The sequence below is a fragment of the Ptiloglossa arizonensis genome, chromosome 14 (genome assembly GCF_051014685.1).
Source record: "Ptiloglossa arizonensis isolate GNS036 chromosome 14, iyPtiAriz1_principal, whole genome shotgun sequence".
In the NCBI taxonomy this organism is placed as follows: domain Eukaryota; kingdom Metazoa; phylum Arthropoda; class Insecta; order Hymenoptera; family Colletidae; genus Ptiloglossa; species Ptiloglossa arizonensis.
In genome coordinates, this window is record NC_135061.1 from 3,174,997 (window position 1) to 3,190,550 (window position 15,554).

A 15,554-nucleotide genomic window follows, 5' to 3' on the forward strand; every position below is an offset into this window, starting at 1 on the left:
TCAGCGTGGTCACCGCAGTCAGCGCAGTCAACGTGGTCAGTATGGTAAGCGTAATCAGCGCGGTCAGCGTGGTCAGCGCAGTCAGCGTGGTCAGTATAGTAAGTGTAATCAGCGCGGTCAGCGTGGTCAGTGTAGTAAGTGTAGTCAGCGTGGTCAGCGTGGTCAGCATAGTTATTAATTGTGTGCTTTGTTAATGTTTTGTTCCTACTACTACCTCATTCAATACACATATATCCTAGAACTTTATTCACCCTTATTTTATAACCACCAGTATTAGATAATTCCTACAGATATGAAAATACTATACAAGCTCTTAAAGTCTCCAATAACGATCGTTCCGTATAAACTGATATCTCCAAACAAATTGCTGTCACTCTACCCTGAAAAACGACACCGTCTTCAACATTTACAATTTTTATCATCTCGCTGTATTCGTTCAACTCTACCATGTTTGCACGCAGACTAAAGATACTCGACAACTATAGTGGGGATAAATCCTCGATGGCCTTGAGCAGCCAATTGGGTTCAATTCAGCCAGTGTGACGCACGCTTATTAAAACCGATAACTCTGCAAGTTTGTATGCGTTCTAACAAATCAAATAACACTTTGTCGACGTATGGTTTTACAAAAACTCATAGAGGGGTGTAATACAGTATATCTTATACTAAAACCATAGTAACAATTACGGTCCATGTATTTAAAAATGTTATATTATACAGATTGGAGGGTTTTGAAATATGTACAACCAAGTGCGAAACGTTCCTCTCTTTAATTTGATATTTATTTTTTCAGGAATCGGATGTAATTCGCGTTCGCTTCACCATGCAACTATATCTGAGGATAAAAGTGGCGAATAAGTAGATAAAACTTGTTCGTTTAGCGCAGGAAAAGTACAGATATAAGAAGTATTATTAAAGAAATACGTCGGTGGTATTCAATAAATAAATTCTGATATCCAATCGGGTCATTTCATAGGATTTTGCAATGGTTCGTACAAATGTGCTTTCCAATGGATTTAAATATTACTATTTTACATCTTAATTATGGATAAAAGGATTTCAGATTTTTCATTTGTAACAATTCGCTCGATGAAACACGCAAAGACTTACGAAATGACCCAACATATCGGATATTTAAATTCGTCAAATTATTAAAATACAGTAGTCCTTTGGTTATTCGATTTAATAGGAGCGAGAAGTTTGTTGGATAATCGAGGACGTCGGAAAATTTCCTATTATTTTTTTAGGACAATTGGTAGGTATGTACACAATTTCCTGGGAAGATATTCCCGAAATTCCCAAATCGTCAGCGTTGAAAATTACAATTTTTCGTCGTGCTCTTGAATAATTTTCACGCGTCTTCAAACCGTGTACTTTTCCCTAATTAATTTCCCATCCGTCTAGACGACACTTGTAAAGTTTCAGCTCAATCGGTTGTACATTTTAAAAATAATAGTAAATTCAAATCGACCGGTGACGCTCGGGACACTCGGTGGACCAAGTTAACGAATAGTTCAAATTCGTTCAGAGTTGCGTATTTTCCAATCGTATAACTGTTACAACAAATGAACTTTTTTCATTACGATCAATTGCTCGAGTAATCCAAATATTGAATAATCGAGGGACTACCGTATCGAAGAAAATTTGATCGACTCGGTTTACGTGACCCCAGTCTGATACCATGATTGGTCATTCAGTCGACAAAGTGTTATACGAGAGGAGAATAAACCGTACACGATCGAAACCGATTGAGAAATCCTATTTGTTTATTCTTGTCTCCGACATCTGTTGTTACAGGCATTCTAAAGAAGTGGCAGCTGATCTTTTACGGCACAGCGACGAATCCCATCAGGATACGAACACGTCAATTTAACCCGGTACAAGCGCATTCCTCATACGCCTCCGTGCAATACCCATTCACAGTAGACGATGAACCACTATCGCTGGGCCATCGCGGCGACGTCGACTTCTTTCCTTCGTCTACCTTTCAGGGCTACCAGGGCCCGTACGTTGGCGCCGGTTCGAACATCCAAGCGTCCGTGGCTACCTTGGACGGCTCCTCGGCACCCATCCTGACTAATCGACTGCCTGGGGACACGTCGTCGTCTTTCGATTCACCCTCGTCCTCGTCTCAAATTGGAGACGACTCCCTGGACACTACCAGAAAAATTCTTCACGACTGTGATCCCCAGTGTGATTCTCAGGGTTGTTACGGGAACGGACCCACGCAATGTATCGCCTGTAAAAATTACCGATTGGACAAGTAAGTGATCGTTCCTCGTTTCTTGAACCTTCTCACTATTTGGTCCCACACGCTGACGATTACTCGAGGAAAAGAGGTACATAATTGTTATAAGGGAAACGATTCTTGCGAATTGTCCTATGGTAGGACAAGGTACGAGTGACGTTTTACTCTGCCAAGTGTATTGTAAATAACGGATGAAGAAATCACGTGTGGAGTAGGTGTGTAATAGTGTCACGTTTATGTATTTTATACATTAATACGTGTACATTATGGGCTATAATCGATACGAATTCGTAGCATCACCGTGACCAGAATCTTTCCTCGATACGAAGCATTGGAGTATTATGTTTCATCTGTTATCACACTTGATCGAATCGAAGAAAACCAGTTATATTCGTTTGGTTTATTGTAGATGAAAATCTTTATTTTATCATTAAACGATTCTTCCACTCGAGAATCATATTTCGTTTCCTATTGGTGGTAAACGATGTACCGTACTGTTTTTTCGAATTTTTCACATTTCCATCCACATCTTAGACACATTCCACGCATATTGAGCAAGCATTCCCGAGGAAACGTAAGTTCGACCGCGCAATATAAAATTCCTGATAGACGAGTGCCAAGCCAGGCATAAGAAAACGTTGTACTTTGGTAAACTTGAAAAGCATTCCTCTTACCTCGTGGTATCTCTCGAAACAGGTATTCTGGAACCACCGACAATTCTGAATGACAAACCGTCGATACGATTCGAATCTTACAACCAAGGTTTGAGAACTCCTACAGGAACAACTGTCCGAAACTATCGCGTGAAGCGACTCGATGAAACAGTTACAAAAATTATTATTCGAAGTAACTGTTACGGGGAACCGAGACAAATGATCCTGTAGACTAGTAGCGTTAGAGACACAGTATGCAACTATTATAGAACCGTTACAGAATTACGGTCCAAATTATTGGTTCTTCGTAACTGTTTCAAAGAATTACAATCCAAGTTATTAATTTTTCGTAATTATTTCAAAGAATTACAGTCGAAATTATTGGCTCTTCGTAACTGTTACAAAGAATTACAGTCCAAAATATTAGTTCTTCGTAACTGTTTCAAGGAATTACAGTCGAAATTATTGGTTCTTCGTAACTGTTACAAAGAATTACAGTCCAAATTATTGATTTTTCGTAACTGCTTCAAAGAATTACAATCCAAATGATTGGTTCTTCATAACTGTTTCAAAGAATTACAGTCCAAATGATTGGTTCTTCGTAACTGTTTCAAAGAATTACAGTCGAAATTATTGGTTCTTTGTAACTGTTACAAAGAATTACAGTCCAAATGATTGGTTCTTCGTAACTGTTACAAAAAATTACAGTCCAAAATATTGGTTCTTTGTAACTGTTTCAAAGAATTGCAGTCCAAATGATTGGTTCTTCGTAACTGTTACAAAGAATTACAGTCCAAGTTATTGGTTCTTCGTAACTGTTACAAAGAATTACAGTCCAAGTTATTGGTTCTTCGTAACTGTTACAAAGAATTACAGTCCAAAATATTAGTTCTTCGTAACTGTTTCAAGGAATTACAGTCGAAATTATTGGTTCTTCGTAACTGTTACAAAGAATTACAGTCCAAATTATTGATTTTTCGTAACTGCTTCAAAGAATTACAATCCAAATGATTGGTTCTTCATAACTGTTTCAAAGAATTACAGTCCAAATGATTGGTTCTTCGTAACTGTTTCAAAGAATTACAGTCGAAATTATTGGTTCTTTGTAACTGTTACAAAGAATTACAGTCCAAATGATTGGTTCTTCGTAACTGTTACAAAAAATTACAGTCCAAAATATTGGTTCTTTGTAACTGTTTCAAAGAATTGCAGTCCAAATGATTGGTTCTTCGTAACTGTTACAAAGAATTACAGTCCAAGTTATTGGTTCTTCGTAACTGTTACAAAGAATTACAGTCCAAGTTATTGGTTCTTCGTAACTGTTTCAAAGAATTACAGTCCAAGTTATTGGTTCTTCGTAACTGTTTCAAAGAATTACAGTCCATATTACTGGTTCTTCGTAACTGTTTCAAAGAAACCAGAATCAATATTTTCGATTCCTGCTTTCAACTCGTAATCAATTGATACGGTAGAGTAGCGATTTGAGATGAATTTTAGATTAAAAAATCACACTTACAGTACATGCGTGAGTCGGTGTCCACCGAGGAGCTTTCCGAATCAAGGTGGCGTTTGTTGGCCCTGTCACGAGTCCTGTGAGATTTGTGCGGGTGCTGGCCAGGACTCTTGTCTTTCCTGCGCACCTGCTCATCTTCGAGTAACCGATTTAGCTGTATGTCTACAGCAATGTCCGGAAGGATATTACGAAAGTAAGTGTAACGGATTTTATCAAATAAGGACGTCATAATCAGTCAAATAAATGCACCGTGTAAAATGATTGCACACGAAAATTAGAAAATTACAAATTTTAATAAACTAGTCACTTTACACGAGTATCGATCGGACAAATAATTTGTTTTACCAATTGACGAAAAATACTTGTATTTAAATAACGATAGTCTTACATGACCGGTAATATTAAATAAATCTATCGATTTTAGTTCATCCCTTAGTGAAAAGTACGCATACTATTAAATTGTTCGGAAAGTCATTTCGTTTTTATCAATGAAAATAAAACACGATTTTTTCAGAGTATATAAACATTTGATTAAATTATATATTCTCCATTTTGGAAAACGAAACGTCTTCCCGAACAACCCGATATTTTACAGTAATACTTTGTATTTAAAATTATTTGTAAAATATGGGTACCTTATCGACAAAAACCGATAAATTTATAAATTTATCACGCTTCGTCTTCCGTTCGGATTGATTACGAATTTACCGATATTTTCGTTGATAAGAATCTTGGCTGCACCAGTTCCTTATCGTTGATTCAACGATCGATCGTTTCAAGGGATTCGAGTGTCAGGCTGAGCACTTTGGTATTTTCAGACTCAGAGAATAGCACGTGTGTACCTTGCGAGGCGAATTGCGCCAGTTGCCAAGATAGGCCGGATAAGTGCACCAGTTGCGAGCATCATCTGGTCATGTACGAGAACAAGTGTTACGCGGCGTGTCCTCTCTACACCTATGAGACGCAAGATTATAACTGTGCGGCTTGTCATTCCACGTGCGAAACTTGCAACGGCACCGCCGAGAACCAATGCATCTCCTGTCGACTCGGATTGTTTTCACTGAACGGTATGCACTCGTCAAGACAACAATCCTTTGAAATATATTGCATCGTGACGGAATACTAAATAAATTTCAATTTCATTTTGGAAATGAAAAATTGTAATTCTTTTGCTCTTTACGACAGTAATGGGGGGCATATCTTCTGTCATTAGAGTATTAATTTAAATATATTTTTTCGTACTACAAATTTCGTTGAGCAATATCTTCAGTAGATTTGTAGTGGTACGGAGTAGGTATTTGAAAATCAATCATTTTTATCGGTCAGGTATTACCATTATATAAAGAATTGTAATTCTTTTGCTCTTTACGACAGTAATGGGGGGCATATCTTCTGTCATAAGAGTATTAATTTAAATTTGATATTTTAATTAATGTGTATTTTAAATTTTGATAATCTTCCTTTTAAAGATTTTTTTTAAGTAAAATATTTTTGTATCGATGTAAGACATAGTGTACAAGGATCTGAAAATAGAACAAGTGTTAATTAGTAACCCTAATTGGAGATACTAAATGTTTCTTCAAAAAGTAATTGAGAAAATATTTTCGTTTGCTCTGGTTAAATCCATGGAACAACTGAAAGTAAAAAAAATTCTTTTATTGTTTATAGAGAGCAATCTAATTTATTTTATTGATTTTACAACAATGATATTTCAACCTTTGTTTTACGACTTTCTAAACTAGGCAAGTGTATTTCTCTAAAATTATGAAAACTTACACAAGTCGTGATAAAGAACAGACGAAAAGACAAAGAGAGATGTAAAAATAACTAAAATGAACAATTTACAATTTCACTTTTTAGAGAGCAATCTAATTTATTTTATTGTTTTTACAACAATAACATTTCAGCCTTTGTTTTACAACCTTCCAAACCATACAAATGTATTTCTCTAAAATTATGAAAACTTACACAAGTCGTGTTAAAGAACAGACCAAAAGACAAAGAAAGATGTAAAAATAACTAAAATGAACGATTTACAATTTCATTTTATACAGAGCAATCTAATTTAATTTTATTGTTTTTGCAACAACAATGACATCTCACCCTTTGTTTTACGACTGATAAAGACCAGACGAGAAGACAAAGAAAGCTGTAAAACAAACTAAAATGAACGATTTACAATTTCACTTTATACAGAGCAATCTAATTTCTTTTATTGTTTTTGCAACAATGATATTTCAGCCTTTGTTTTACGACCTTCTAAACCACGCAAGTGTATTTCTCTAAAATTATGAAAACTTCGTGATAAAGAACAGAACAAACGACAAAGAAAGCTGTAAAACAAACTAAAATGAACGATTTAAAATTTCACACACATATCGATCTACTCCATTTACTTTTCACTCCCGTCGAACGTTTCCATCACGACCCAAAAAACAAAAAAAAACGCTCACGATTCCAAATGCTGTAAACGAAACTACAAATGTACACGTACGACGCTAACACTTGTTTCATAACCCGTAGGAACGTGTCGAGCGTCTTGTCCGGCCGGGTACAGCGCCGACAAGAAACGACGAGAGTGCGTACCGTGTCCCCCAGGTTGTGCAACGTGTGCGACAACGACTTGCACGAGCTGCATCGAGGAATGGAGTCTGAACGAAGAAGGATTATGCGCACCCGAACACCGTAATCAGTGCGAAACTTCCGAGTATTATGAGAACGGACACTGCACAGCGTGCCATATATCGTGCAAAACTTGCGCCGGTCCTACGGAGAACCATTGCATATCCTGTCAAAATTCCTTGCTCCTGCAAGGAAAACGTTGCGTCTATCAATGCGACGACGGATATTATTCCGTTGCTCAACCATCGAGACCCGTTTGTGTGCCTTGTTTGCATACTTGCAAGACTTGTGTGTCCCGATTAAACTGCACCGCCTGTCAGGATGGATTGCAGCTGCAGAGCGGGGAATGCAGGTCGTCTTGCGCTCAGGGGTGAGTTCCTTCGAAGTTAATTTAATAAATGCAACGAGAATTGTTTTATATTTTATAGCTTCGGGATCATACGTAACGAGTTATGTTTTCGACTCGATGTTTTCTAGTCATTCTTTTCAAAAATGAAACAATTGGAAATTAACCCTTTGCAGTCGAAGATTTTCTGTTATTAGATACTAGGATCTTGATGAAATCTTTGTAAATTGTGTAATTAATTTCTAAGGGAACGTTTTTGTATCAATGTTGAGATTTATATATATGTTTACATCTTACATACTTCCAAGAAGGAGTAATTGAATTTTAATTTCAATTATAAACCATGGTTAGATGGTTGATAGTACATTGGAGATAGTACATTGAATTAAGTGGCAATCGAGGGTCTTCTTTCGAGTCCAAAGGGTTAACTCTTTGCACTCGAAGCTTTTCTGTTATTAGATACTAGGATCTTGATGAAATCTTTATAAATTGTGTAATTAATTTCAAAGGGAACATTTTTGTATCAAAGTTTAGTATATATGTGTTTACATTTTACATACTTTCAAGAAAGGAGTAATTGAATTTTAATTTCAATTCCAAACCATGGTTGGATGGTCTTCCCAATTGGAGAAAGTACACCAAATTAAGTGGCAATCGAGAGTCTTCTTTCGAGTCCAAAGTGTTAACCCTTTGCACTCGAAGCTTTTCTGCTACCAGAAACCAGCAACTCGATGAAATCCTTGTAAATCGTGTAATTAATTTAAAACGGAACATTTTCATTTCAACGTTTCGTATACATATGTTTACATCTTATAAGAAAGGAGTAAATGAATTTTAATTTCAATTCCAAACCATGGTTGGATGGTTTTCCCAATTGGAGAAAGTACACCGAATTAAGTGACGATTGAGGATTGCCTCGAGTGGAAAGGGTTAGGTGTTGTTTTGGTCCAGACCTCGATGATGGTAATTTTACTGTACGTTCAATGATTCTTAGAAACAAGCTGAGATAAACAACTATAGATAAATCTTGATTACAATAAGTGATCTAGTAGATTATGCGATCGTATGGAACATCGAGTCGCTCTTATCCTTGACTTGTACTACTAGTAGTCAGAGATTCTCTCGTGCATACAATGTGTTCCATTTTAACCTGTCCAAGCAACAATCTCTCTAACTACACAGTGCAACACAGTTTTCTATTACCATTATTTATTTTATTTTATTTTATTTTAGTTTTTTATTTTAGTAATTTCTTTTTCTTCAATTTCTGTGACACGTTTAACTTCTTTTTTTTCATATACATCCTTACTACCACGAAATTATAAATTGGAAATTAATTCCAGAATTACAAATACATCAGTCCACTCACTATTGACTGTAATCCTTTTAATATGAAATTTAAGTAAAATATAAAAAAAAAGACACTATTAGGTTTGGAAAATCATTTCGTTTCTTTTTGGTGAAAATAAAACACGATTTTTTAAAATTGTATAAACACTTTATTAAATTATACATTCTCCATTTTGGAAAACAAAATGACTTTCCGAACAAGTCAATATTTTCATTTAATAAGTTCGTTACGGTCATTCCTCCTGGAAAAACAATGTTTCAAACGCGCACAATTTCCAAATACAATGAAAGCCTAGTTTTGATCCTTCAGTGCTGAAAAAATTCAAATCAGTTCAATTCAATTTCAGCGAGAGTCGCGTAACAATATTCATATTTAATTATTTCGTACGTCCAGGTATTATAGCGATAGAGGTCAATGTGCCAAATGTTACTTGTCGTGTAACACGTGTTCCGGGCCTAGAAGGGATCAATGCGTAACGTGTCCTCGTGGTTGGCAACTGGCAGCTGGAGAGTGTCACCCAGAGTGTCCCGAAGGGTTTTTCAAATCCAACTTCGGTTGCCAGAAGTGTCACCATTACTGTCGCACGTGTAAAGGTAAAGTGTGCAACATGTGTCCCCTTTTTACGTATTTAACCCTCTCGTTGCTATTAATGTTTATAAGCACTCGGTCTATCGGTAAACTGTCAACGACGTACGCTTACAGATGCACGACTGAATAAATTTAACACTTTTTTCGAAGTTTCGATCTCGATTCAAAGAAATTTTTCTGTGATGAATTTCTAATAATCTTTACGCAGTAAATGCATACGGTGTATCTACGTGTACGCTACAGCTTGTATAATTAAAATACGTATTAATGTACAATTAAAATACATACGGTGTATCTACGTATACGCTACCTTGTACAATTAAAATACGTATTAATGTATAATTAAAATACATACGGTATATCTATGTATACGCTACCTTGTGTAATTAAAATACGTATTAATGTACAATTAAAATACATATGGTATATCTACGTATACGCTACACTTTGTACAATTAAAATACACACGGTATATCTACGTGAACGCTACACCTTGTACAATTAAAATACACAGTATATCTACGTATACGCAACACCTTGTACAATTAAAATACGTATTAATGTACAATTAAAATACATACGGTATATCTACGTATACACTACACCTTGTACAATTAAAATCAATGCAACCGATACCGAGAACTCGAGTCTTAGCACCTAAAGGGTTTCTAGAAAAAAATAAATATAGTTTCAAAGTGCACCAATCTAACATGCAAACGCATTGCAGGAGAAGGACCATTGGAATGCACTTCCTGTCCACCTCACTCCATGTTAGAAGGTGGCTTGTGTATGGAGTGCCTCGGTGCACAGTATTACGACTCATTGACACAACTTTGCAAGAATTGTCACTCCGATTGTCGAAGATGCACCGGCCCAGGGAAATTCAGCTGCGCGGCCTGCTCGCCCCCGTTGCATCTGGACAAACTGAACAACCAATGCGTCCCGTGTTGCATGGGCAACGAGAAGGGACCGCAAGCTGAGGACTGCTGTTTATGCGATCCGGAAACTGGTAAAATTGACAATCGTGAATTATTGTTCGAACGTAGTTTACAATCTTTTGCTAAACACTTTGGAGAGACGAGTGATATTTTACTCGAATAAAACGATTAGGTAAAAGATTGTTCACTTTTTGCGAAGTTTTTATCCAGATGAAACTATCGGTTGCTAATTTTTGTTCAATCTATTTTTGCGTACACTGTACGTGAAAAGTTTGTGTTACGAATTTGAAACGTCCTGTATATACACGACAGTAGAAATACTTGTATTTCGTAATTTAAATTGCAAAAAGAGGTAGACTTTTAACGTTCTTTTCGAAAGGTAGATAAATTGAGATGTAAATACAATCGTAAAGCGCTCGTGAATATTTCTGTAACATTTTGACGTTTATAGGTGGCTGCAGAAACAGTTCACCGGCCGGTAAGAGAAGAGTACCAGGTACAGAGTTCGCTTCGGCCGATTCTGCCATTTCAGAAGTATACGCAAATTACGAAGGAACAACAACGGATAAAAACGATTCAGCCTCCCTGGCCATAACAGCAACTACCACCATAGCGGTTGCCATTTGTCTGGTTTCGGTCGCTCTGTTTGCAACAATATTCATCGCACTTCAGGTAGGTACACGTAAGAAACGATGTGTGGAGAAGGTCGTTTCGTTTTCCAAAATGGAGAATACATAATTTAATAAAATGTTTATACGCTCTAAAAAAAATCGTGTTCTATTTTCACCAAAAAAAACGGAATGATTTTCCGAGAAACCTAATAAAATATCATTACCAATATCCTCTTGGTAAACTTTAACGCCTCCAACTGAAAATTGGACAACCTCTGGAAAAAATAACCTCCATTTTACTCATTTTTCTTATACTGAAATATACTAAAACATGAAATTATTTTTCTTATACCAAATTATACTGAGAAATGAAATTATTTTTCTTATACCAGAATATACTGAAAAACGAAATTATTTTTCTTATACCAAAATATACTAGAAAATTAAATTATTTTTCTTATAATAAAATATACTAGAAAATGAAATTATTTTTCTTATATCAAAATATACTGAAACATGAAATTATTTTTCTTATACCAAGATATGCTGAAAAATGAAATTATTTTTCTTATATCAAAATATGCTAAAAAACGAAATTTTTCTTATACCAAAATATACTAAAAAATTAAATTATTTTTCTTATACCAAAATATACTAGAAAATGAAATTATTTTTCTTATATCAAAAAATACTAGAAAATTAAATTATTTTTCTTATATCAAAATATACTAAAAAATGAAATTATTTTGCTTATACCAAAATATACTAAAAAATGAAATTCTTCTGGTACGTTTCAGGCTATGTCCGGAAGAAGAGAAGCGAACAAGGGTTACACGCAGCTGGCCATGAGGATGGAACCACCGGACGATGTTGACGCCGACGACACAACGGAGCTGATGACCTAGACCCATGTATCGAGCTAACCAATGACAGGACCTCTCGTCGAAGAGTTTGATGAAGGTCGACCAGTCTCGATAGATCACGATAGATCGTGTGTTCGCGTGGCATTAGAAACGCGGCAGTTAGGGTCGGGAACAGCCGCGCTCCGATAAGATCCAAGTGGTCCGAGGCGAACGAACAAGAACACACACACACAATAAATAAAGAAAGAAAGAAAGAAAAGAAAAAAAAGAAAAAAAGAAATAGAAAGAACAAAATATAAGTATACATTGAAGGGTGGGGAGGAATTATGAGGCAACAGAAGATGGTGCCGAGATTAAACCGATAGGAATTGAACGGAGACGGGACAAAGGAACAAGAAAATTCGTTCAAAACGTGATAGTAAAGACACAATTTTTTTGGCGCACTGTACGGCGAGAAGTGTGACTGTTGTTCACTTAATTGATAGTGCGGTTGCGTGCGCGTCGTGTGAATGGCAGTGAACGAGGTGTTTAGGTATACTTTTTTTAACGGTTAGGCGCGTCGCTGATTGTTTCGAGTGCACATGTACTAGTGTGTAATACCGAATAACTTTAACGGAAGTACGGTTAATAGACGAACAAATAAGGGTGACGGACATTATAAAGTGCCTGATTTACAACGCCCTTTGACAATGATTTTTCCTCTACCCCCTTCATTGCCTTCGATCGTGAACGCTTCGTCGAACCTTCGCATACGTCGTGAACAACCTATCGCTATCATCGTGTATGATTCGTTCTCCGAACAGAGATCGAGATCGACCAGAAATTTTATCGATTGATCCGTTACGCTATAACGAACACCTCTTGGCGATTCGAGGATCATTATACGCGAATCGTATCGAATAAACCGGCAGTAGCTTTCCCATTGAACGTATGACGAAGGATGGACGTATTTGAAGTCGTCTCTGGGTGTTGATTTGAATAATGGACCAGTTGAATTGTAACAACAAGTGCGCATTATAAAAGTGTCATTGTAAAATATTTACGCGAAACAACGCGGTAGCGGCGATTAAGAAATTTTGCAACGATAACGTGGCGATAAGGGGGCAGCCGAAAGATGTCGATATAGAAAAACGGAGTAAGGGAGAATGGAAGCGATGATAATAGAAGAAAAAGGGGATATTTCGAGAGAATTGTCGATTCTCGCGAGAAAGTTTGTACAGATTCGTTCTCGTGCAACGAACCGTCATCCCGATTGATGAAAAATCACACCGATTTCTTGATGATCCGGCGCCTGTATCAGTCATTCCGTCATTTTTGATCAGTCAACAACCAACTGCATTTTTGTAACTGTTTGTTGTTATTGCTACATTGTCTATGTATTTTGTTTTGTTTAGTACCCTAGGTATTTCTCCGCGTTTATCCTGCTTCGTTCGTATTAGTTATTGTAGAAAAGGAAAGGAAAAGAGAAAAAAAAACAAAAAAATATCGAAACGATACCGACGGTCGAGTCGGTGTCGCGTAAATAATTGGATTTTGAATAAAAAAGAAAAAAAAAAGAAAGAAGAAACCACGATGCTAAGAATACACAAAACAGTCCTCGGTAAATCGGTACCTTTAAGAGCTACTATCCGCGCCTACCGTGTGAATATTGAATTTCTCCTCGTGATTTAATATAAAGCTATTATTGTACTTTTATGATGAACGCGATTATAAATATATACATATACATATACATATATATATAGTTATATATATATATATATATCTATATACACACATACTCAGGCGTTAAAATATATTCTGAGTTCGTGTTCCCATTGAAATATTATTATTAAATTCTCCGACATTTCTACATCCCACAATTAGTCTCACTGCGAAATTATCCACTTACAGAGCCCGTACTCGTCGTCTTACCTGCTGATCGTCGTTTAAGGTAAGTGCGTTCGCCGGACCCGCGTTTAATTACAAACGTGGCGCACGCATAACAAACATAACCAAACGCGTGGCTGGAGATCTATATTTACCGGTAACAGAAAGCGAGCCATTACTTAATGAAACGTTGAATGAACATCGACAGAATGAAATGTACAAAACCCACCATCGGAGTGTTCGGTTGTTTACGATGTCAAAATTAAACGTTCCACGCGGATAAGTTTATTACTTTCCTTTGGTTAATGTTCGTTGGTAACATCGTTTCAAACGAGAGTGGAAATTAGTGAAATTCGATGCGACGGATAACTATGAAAGAACAATTCCTAACTCTTGATCGTTCAGAGTGACATTTTTATTCTGAAAGCGTGAAATTTGTAATTTATATTAGATGTAATAACTCCTCGTTGTTCGTTCCCTTTATCGGAGATTAGGAAATTAAATACACTTTCGTAACGAAAAAGAAAAAAAAGAAACAAATCGAATTTCTAGCAGTTGTTCTCTGAACTTTTACATTTTTCTATTTTATGTCGCATTTAATTGGAAATAAAACATGTATGAAGTAAAATAAGAAATCAAAGTGTATTACTAATGCAACAATACAAGACCAATATAGATTCTGACCATTCTGCATCATAAAGTGTCATAGATTCGTGTCAAATATTAATACCATCACTTTAACCGTCAGTTATCCGATTGACAACTGACATTATACATTTGTCTTTAGTCAACTGTACCTGTATAAAATTCCATCACTATATTCGTTCGCTGTCCCAAGTGAAAACCGTAAACAAATCCTCAATGATACACTCTACAATAAAATATTTTTTCATCCGTTACTTTTTAACGTTGCAGAATGTTGTTTGTAAAATATGGATCGGAGAAGGTTCGCAACGCGAAGTAAATAAATATTTTTAACAAAATCGATACAGACAGGCGATAGTTCCGTACATGTGAAAGTTTCCTAGAATCATGAATTATGAACATAAAGTTCAATCTGGTGAGGAATTATATATTCATTTAACGTCGTCGAATTAATTTTCTGCAAGCTTGGAAAAACGTATAATTTTTCAACTGTGTCGTGTATTGATAGAATATGATAAAAATCGTGATTTATTGAATCCCAACGAAGGAAAGACGCAGCCCTCCTTTGCGTTTTCAAATGCATGAAAAAGCTGTTGAAATGAGTGAAAAATCGGGGGGTTATGCTTCCAGGGAAGCTATGATTTATCGAGACGTGCACTGTCATGATTCACCGTCTGCTTGGTTTTACCGGCATTTCGTCATCGCGTGGAAATATCGTCGTGCATTAATCATTAAACTATCTTAACGGACAATAAAGCGTCGAGTTTTACACTTAAACACGCGTACACGAACGGAATATTAATTGTGACGTGTGCAGGGAACCGAATTTTCTCAGTGACCCGTTTTCGACGTCGACAAAAACGAAACATTGACAAATTTGTGCACAGTATACATCACAGTGATTCGGAACAACATCTACGCGATACCGAAGATTGATTACCGATATAACAGGTGGGATTTCTATAAATTTAGTTCCGCTTGTATTTGCATACCCTACTTAACGGGAAGATGATATATATTTTCTTGACACCTGTAGTGACATGTCATATTTATCATAAAATCTATTAGAAAATGTACTGCTTAGAATTTTCATAATTTTGTTACGGCAATATATCTATTTGGAACCTATCAGAAATAATTAATAATTGGATTCATTTAAGGAATAGTATACTGTATTGCATTATATCATATTACATAAACCGTTCAAACTGACTCGTGTAAAAAGTGACTATTTTTTACACTTTGCAATCGGATAAACAATGACTGACAGTATATATTGACATGCAAACTTACTGTATAGAGACATA

The 15,554-nt window shown here is 36.2% G+C and overlaps 1 protein-coding gene across 1 annotated transcript in view; it reads left to right on the plus strand.

Annotated features, from left to right (window-relative positions):
* Positions 1-14,315, plus strand: part of Fur2 (furin-like protease 2) — a 31,812-nt gene extending 17,497 nt beyond the window's left edge. The window contains exons 6-13 of the mRNA XM_076326161.1: positions 1,798-2,263; positions 4,420-4,607; positions 5,233-5,481; positions 6,938-7,406; positions 9,127-9,326; positions 10,049-10,330; positions 10,711-10,931; positions 11,668-14,315. Coding sequence (XP_076182276.1) covers positions 1,798-2,263; positions 4,420-4,607; positions 5,233-5,481; positions 6,938-7,406; positions 9,127-9,326; positions 10,049-10,330; positions 10,711-10,931; positions 11,668-11,775 — 2,183 coding nt within the window. The 3' untranslated portion in view covers positions 11,776-14,315. The remainder of the gene's footprint in view (positions 1-1,797; positions 2,264-4,419; positions 4,608-5,232; positions 5,482-6,937; positions 7,407-9,126; positions 9,327-10,048; positions 10,331-10,710; positions 10,932-11,667) is intronic.
* Positions 14,316-15,554: the final 1,239 nt, after the last annotated feature.